The sequence below is a fragment of the Colossoma macropomum genome, unplaced genomic scaffold (genome assembly GCF_904425465.1).
Source record: "Colossoma macropomum unplaced genomic scaffold, Colossoma_macropomum, whole genome shotgun sequence".
NCBI classification, from domain to species: Eukaryota; Metazoa; Chordata; class Actinopteri; order Characiformes; family Serrasalmidae; genus Colossoma; species Colossoma macropomum.
This window is the reverse complement of record NW_023494791.1, coordinates 36,367,168-36,374,312: the sequence shown is the minus strand read 5'-3', so window position 1 is coordinate 36,374,312 and position 7,145 is coordinate 36,367,168. Positions and strand designations below refer to the sequence as shown.

Below are 7,145 nucleotides of genomic sequence, written 5' to 3'. Positions count from 1 at the left end.
TCAATCTACTCAGGCTTTAGCAGAGCTCAGTAACACTGAGATTAATAACTAATCATCACATTGATTTATCAATCTACTCAGGCTTTAGCAGAGCTCAGTAACACTGAGAGTAATTATTGATCATCACACTGATTTATCAATCTACTCAGGCTTTAGTGCAGCTCAGTAACACTGAGATTTATAACATCACACTGATCAGCTCACAGTCTACTGAGATTTATAACTGCCTGTTTCAGTCTACTCAGTAGCAGAGCTGAGTAACACTGAGATTAATCATGATCTTCACATGATTTATCAGTACTCAGCTTTAGCAGAGCTCAGTAACACTGAGATTTATAACTGATCATCACATTGATTTATCAGTCTACTCAGGCTTTAGCAGAGCTCAGTAACACTGAGATTAATCATTGATCTTCACACTGATTTATCAGTCTACTCAGGCTTTAGCAGAGCTCAGTAACACTGAGATTTATAACTGATCATCATATTGATTTATCAGTCTACTCAGGCTTTAGCAGGAACTTCAGTATTTGTACAGAAGCCATTAATATAGGTCCTTAAATGATGGTTGCTACATGCCATGTGCTGATTTTGAAATAGTTTATTTATTTACCTTTATTTAGCACGTAAGTATTCTAAAATTATTCTACAATATAAAAGGTGACTGTATTCTGAATACTGATTTTACAAAATGTAACTTGGACTGAATACAGGTGCTTCATTTCTGTATTCTGAATGCGTATTCTCATTCCGTTACATCCCAACCCCGCATATGGATTTACAGCATTTTAGAATAAACTCGTAACTCGTATATTCTCGTATATCTCAAACTAAACACGCGTCGACGGCGCAGCTGGTTGGACCACGCTCGTTTTGTGCCCGCCCACTTCCTATAAACTTAACCAACCGTCCAATAAGACTCCGCTAATATCAGCCAATGAGAAGCCGCTGAGACGGCCACGTCCCAAAAACCACAACAACAACGGCAGCTCGACAGGGACATGAATGTGATCAGCGGAACACACAGCTAGAGTTCCAGAGCTGCAGCCGGAGCTCCGCTTCACTCGCAGCTCGTGTTCGGGTCAGCTTTGATCAGTAACTCTGGGATGGAAACCGGACTCCGTCAGCTATGGCAGGAGGTCCGGCTCTCGCCACTCTCTTCCGTCAACATCGCCGCCGTGACCGTTTTTCTCGTGGTGTTCTGCCTGCTGAGGCACTACAGCCGCACCCAGCGCTTCCTGAACATCCCTCCAGGTCCAACACCGCTGCCCATCGTCGGCAACTTCGGGGGCTTATTCGTGCCCCCCTTTATTAAAAAACTTTTTGCCCGTCATGGTGAATATGAGAGGAGCAAAGCTAACCCGCTGTCGCCACAGGTGGGCCTGATGCAACTGTCCAGGCTGTACGGGAACTTGTACAGCATCTTCGTGGGGAGTCAGCTGATTGTGGTTCTGACGGGCTACGAGATCATTCGAGACGCCATGACCAACTATGCGGAGGTTTTCTCCGACAGACCGGACATTCCTCTCATTTCTATGCTGACCAAGCGGAAAGGTGAGAGGAGTCCAGTCATGCATGTTTAAGTGTGGCACCATGAGGAGCCTATCTGCCTTTACCAGCTCCAAGAGCAAATGGCATTGCAGTACAGTACTCTCTTAAAAAAGATGGTTCTTCAGGGTTCTTCAGAACCATGAGTTCTGTATCAAACCATTTCATGCTTAAATGGTTCTTAGCGTGGTGAAATGGTTCTTTAGATTGATGCAGAATGTGCTGTATATGGTTCTAAATAGATTTTTTTTTAAATGGTTCTATATGGTCTAGCACGAAAAATGGTTCTGCTATTTTTAAGCTTTTTGGTGCTCTGGTGCTTTGGCTCTATGTAGAACCATATTCAACATGTTCTCCACCAATCGGAAGAACAGTTTCACCATTCTAAGAACCATTTAAGCATGAAATAGTTCTATATAGAGGATAATTGTTCAGACGTTTAACCCAGCAAGGCCAGATTTTACTGTAAGCAGTATAAACAATTGTTTAGGGGCCCCTTATGGTTCATGTATGTTTATTATTATTATTATTATTATTATTATTATTATTATTTTGTTGCAGATATTATTTCTAGTATTGCTATTGTTTTATTATTATAATGCTAATGACTAAGGTTTTTTAATTAATTTTATTTATATAGACAGTTTAATTCAAACAATTGGACCTTTTTTTACCTATTTATAGATCATTTAATTGTGTTTACATTAGCATTAATTAATGATTTTCCTGATTAAAATACATTTATGTATTGGTGTTAGTTTGAATTACTTTTTTCGTATTGGGTTGGGGGCCCCTAAAATAGGATGTTCTTTAGGGTGGACACAATATAAGAAACAGCTCTGCCTGTCAAACCACTACCATAATACACCAAATTCAAAACTCAAAACTCTTGATTTGCAACTTACGCTGTGTACATATTGAGTTCTGGTCCTGGAGGTTCAGTGTCCAGCACACTTTGGTAATTTCCCTGGCAGTTGACATATGAGTTCTATTTGAGCAGGGAAATCACAGCGGTGCTGGACTGAGGCCCTCTAGAACCACAATTAAACATTCCTGCAGTAAACAGTCATGCCAAAGCATTGTCTATAAAAAGCATTATTTGGTCTCCAGGCATTGTGTTTGCACCTTATGGCCCAGTCTGGCGAAAGCAGCGGAGGTTCTGCCACACAACTCTCCGAAACTTTGGTCTTGGCAAGCTGAGCCTGGAGCCTTGTATACACGAGGGCTTCGCCATGGTCAAGGCTGAGGTACTGAGGCGAAATCAAGAAGCAGCAGGATCTGGCGTGGATCTGACTCCCTTTATCAGCAACGCTGTGTCCAACGTCATCTCGTCCATCAGCCTGGGCCGGCGCTTCCACCACCAGGACGAGGAGTTCCGTACTCAGCTGGACCTCATGGCCCACGGACTGGAGATCAGCGTCAACAGCCCGGCAGTTCTCATCAACATCTTTCCGTGGCTCTACTACTTACCCTTTGGCGTCTTCAAGCAGCTTCGCCGAGTGGAGAAGGACATCACAGCTTTCCTTAAGAAGATCATAGCCCAACACAGAGCCACTCTGGACCCTGAAAACCCCAGAGATTTTATAGACATCTATCTGGTGGAGCTGTTGGCCCAGCAAGAAGCAACAGGGTCAGAAGAAAGTGGGTTCTCAGAGGAATATCTCTTCTACATAATAGGGGACCTATTCATTGCAGGAACTGATACTACCACTAATAGCATACTGTGGATGGTGCTATATATGTGCTTATATCCTGAAGTACAAGGTATGTACGCAAACACATATTCCAGTAGCTTCAAATGCAGCTCTGTGTCATCACAGAAGAACAAGAGATGAAAACACATTGTTTGTTTTGCAGGGTCAGCCTAAGCAATCACATGAAATACTGTTGTTCCTTTGACCTCACAGAGAAAGTTCAGCAGGAGATCAATGCCGTGGTGGGATCTGAGAGACTTCCATCTCTGACAGATAAGGGAACTCTACCGTACTCCGAGGCCACTATAATGGAGGTCCAGAGAATGACTGTAGTGGTGCCACTGTCCATACCTCACATGGCTTCCAAGACCACAGGTCAAGAAGTGAAAACAGACAAGATGTTTTTCTAGCTGGGAAAAAATGCCAGTTCTCTAAATCAGTTCAGTCTTGTGATCCTCACATGATATGTTTGTTTTCCATCTTCAGAACCAAAACCATGTTTCGGCTGCGATGGGAAGCATGGGAAGAGAAAATGAAAAAAACAGCTTTGTAAGCTAAAATGTTCTTTTCACAGAATTTCGAGGGTATACAATTCCTAAGGGCACAGTTATCATCCCCAACCTCTGGTCGGTCCATAGAGATCCCACTGTGTGGGAGAATCCAGACGACTTCAATCCTTCACGCTTTCTAGACGAACAGGGACGACTTCTGAGGAAGGAATACTTCATTCCATTTGGAATAGGTACAGATTACATGTTCTTGGAAAAAATAAAATGCACAGTGAAAGTGAAGCCGTGCTGCCACAGGGTTTCCAGAAGGGCCAGATGGCACAAAATGAGGAAGCTGGGTCACATTTCTCTATTTAAACACACAAACAGAGCGCTGTATTCTAGAACCAATAGCCAAACACATACAGAACTAGACTTAATACTGGGCTTGTACATTTTACAATTCAGACAATTAATGCCTCTAGTTTGCCTCGGGAGAACAGTTGTTTTTATGAGTGAAGTAACTAGAAGAACTATACTGTGGGATTGATTGTACACCAGAATGCAAACTCCTGACTGTGGCCTTGAATAGCAATTGTATCCTATATGTACAGTCATATGCGTACGTTTCTCATTGTGACATTTGTGGGGTCAGTCACTTTTAAAATATCACTTTTCAGTGGAGGAATCAAATCATATTACATAGATTTTCAGAATATAAAGCCATTATCACTCCAGTAAGCTTCAACATGGTTGCAGTGGCAACAGCATAGCGTTTTACAGTTATAAATGCTTTGCTTTCTACATATTTACATAAATTTCTTTCTCCTGCTTTGAAAAACAAGCCGCTCAACTGCTCATGTTTAAGGTGGTTGGCTGTTCGGCATAAACGTCATACTTTCATGTACATGTGCATGAAGATTAATCACTGCTTGAATAGCTAACCCTGGGTTAACAGGGAAAGTTAAGGACCGCCATGAAACGAGTTAAACACGGCTACATTTGTTAGGTTTTGTGAAGCTGAAAATGAAGGACCCCTGTCTATCATTATGATGTGGGTAGTTATCAAATTCTGTGAATGTATTTTACCATTTTCTTACAGTTTGGAAAGATAAATCAGCTCTGAATGCACTGTAAAATTGTGACCAGGATTCCTTGAGTGCTTTTATATTATTTTTAAAATTTGCTGCATTAAAAAAAAAAATTAAAAAAAAAATTTTTTTTGAAAAATTTTCTTGTGTCCATCTCTAGGTCGCAGGGTATGTATGGGTGAGCAGCTGGCAAAGATGGAGCTTTTCCTGATGTTCACCAGCCTGATGCAGGCCTTCACATTCCGCCTTCCCGATGGCCATCAGCCTCCGCCCATGCACGGCCGCTTTGGCCTCACTCTGGCCCCCTGCCCCTACAAAGTTTGCGTAACACCACGCTGACCTGAGCTGGGCTTCACAAATGCAGAGCAGCACAAAGATCACCATCAGATGGTAGAGCCAGGAATGTTTTGAAACTTTGCTAGATGCAAAATGATCTTAATGCTACAGTGCTTTTATGCAAACTGGGTCTCGACTGGTACTTTGCACCTAAACCTCAGCTGGCATCCAAAGGACGGCTGCTGTTCATAAAAATGGTTTTGGTTGAGTTGGACTGTAAAACTGATTCAGGCTTTGATTGTGAAATCAGTGTTGTTTGACACCGAACCATGTCAATGTTCTGTATAAGTCCATTGTTGAGATGTAAACAGAGTCATTCAGAGTGGTTTGATATATGTGCATTTAAAGAAACTTCCTCTGATTTCTTACAGTGGTGGTGATGGGAACCAGAGGTCACAATGTCTACATGTTTATGTCACTGCTGTCTGAACAAAACCTCGCATCTCCAAAATGGTAACTTTACAGTAGAAGGAAAAAACATACTTTACTTTTAATGTAATTTAATGTAATTATTTTTTGGCCATTTCTGTCAGTCCATTCATCATGAAATCTACACACAATGTAAAGGGAAACGGGCATTTTGAAATTATGTCAAAAACCGAAAAATGGCAAAAATGGAGACACGATGATCTGTTCCGACACCAGCGATATGTAATATTAAAAATGATAAAATAGTGGTAAATCTGAAAAAAAAACAAGTTTTATTTTGGTTCTGTTTTGCTTTATAATCCCTTGCATGTACCACTCCAAAATTTTATTTCAATACTATTGTAAAACAATGTGTCAGGTATCTGAAAGTGTATTCATAACCATTTTAGTTCATAACTTCCTGTCAGATTGTTTTTATAGACTCTAAATGCTTTGGCCATCTGGTTCCCATCACCACCACTGTGAATAATTCTGAATCAGTAGTTTCTCTAGAACGGAGCATCAAAGCACTCTGAATTAATTAGTTTACATCTTAGGCATTTAGGTACAGAGGAAATGTAAAAAAAAAAAAAGAATATGGAGGAATCCAGACTTTCACAGTTATGAAAATGTGTACAATAACATTTCTCAATTTTTAAAGCTCAATTTTAGCTCAGTGTTCTGCCCTTAATTAATCAGCAAAGATCATTCATATATATATATTTTTTATTTCTCATTAATTATTGCACAAAACCAAAGGAAAATAGGGAAAAATTACATATATTTCTATTTTTGTTGTTCTTTTACGCCATTGTTTGCTGCTGAAACAATGAACAATCAAATTAACTTGATGTTTATTTACATGTTCTTCTATCTGAACATCATCATGATTTCTGTAACATCACTGATGCGCACATTAAATTTGACAGCATTTGAAATGAACACATGGATAACGTATCAAATCAGTTCTGAAAACATTCTATGCTGCTTTCTTCTACGCACAATTTTACTTACAGTATTTCCATATTGGGCAGATCAGATATTGAATAAGTCAGTCGCTCTAAATTGGTTTTGCTGTACGGCTTTGAAAAACTACCTTACAGAGAAAGAACAGGAAAGAATCGCAGAGTGACTATGTTGTCAGTACTTGATCTCAGTGCTGCTGATGTCCTGAGACTGTTTATGACTGTATATTTTTGAAAGTGTACTTTAATTTATTACAGACACTTCCAGACATTCTGATTTTGCATATGCAGGCCATCTTAATAATGCAGGACTGCATGTTCTAAAGCACCTTTGGTGTTAAATACAATTCCAAGAAGTATGAAATTAGAATATTTAATTACATTATATCTGTAATTCAGGTTTTTATAATCTTCAAACCTGGGGGTTTGTTTCTTATGAAGAAAGCTTTTACACTGTTGTGTTTCATGCTTGATATCCTGTGAAGATGTACTGAGACTGAGACTGTTGGACGAATTTGAGCATTTCTATTGAAATAGCCATTCAAATAAATAAGGAAATGAAACACATCTGTGTGTTCCAGCATGTTACTCATTGGCAAAATTCACTAATTTAAT

At 39.9% G+C, this 7,145-nt stretch overlaps 1 protein-coding gene across 1 annotated transcript; it reads left to right on the top strand.

Moving 5' to 3' along the window:
- The first annotated feature begins 960 nt into the window (after window positions 1-960).
- LOC118810859 (cytochrome P450 2U1) lies at window positions 961-6,158 on the top strand. The gene is made up of 5 exons (XM_036574956.1): window positions 961-1,554; window positions 2,659-3,312; window positions 3,456-3,617; window positions 3,817-3,984; window positions 4,982-6,158. Exons 1-5 carry the CDS (start codon window positions 1,107-1,109, stop codon window positions 5,158-5,160), a joined length of 1,611 nt encoding a protein of 536 aa, XP_036430849.1. The 5' UTR covers window positions 961-1,106; the 3' UTR covers window positions 5,161-6,158.
- The last annotated feature ends 987 nt before the right edge of the window (window positions 6,159-7,145 follow it).

Bases quoted from the DNA above. Each gene is read 5' to 3' on its own strand.
- LOC118810859 (XM_036574956.1), top strand. From the start codon at position 1,107: ATGGAAACCGGACTCCGTCAGCTATGGCAGGAGGTCCGGCTCTCGCCA. The intron at 1,555-2,658 runs GTGAGAGGAGTC...TTTGGTCTCCAG, and splicing joins TATGCTGACCAAGCGGAAAG to GCATTGTGTTTGCACCTTAT. The intron at 3,618-3,816 runs GTCAAGAAGTGA...TTCTTTTCACAG, and splicing joins CATGGCTTCCAAGACCACAG to AATTTCGAGGGTATACAATT.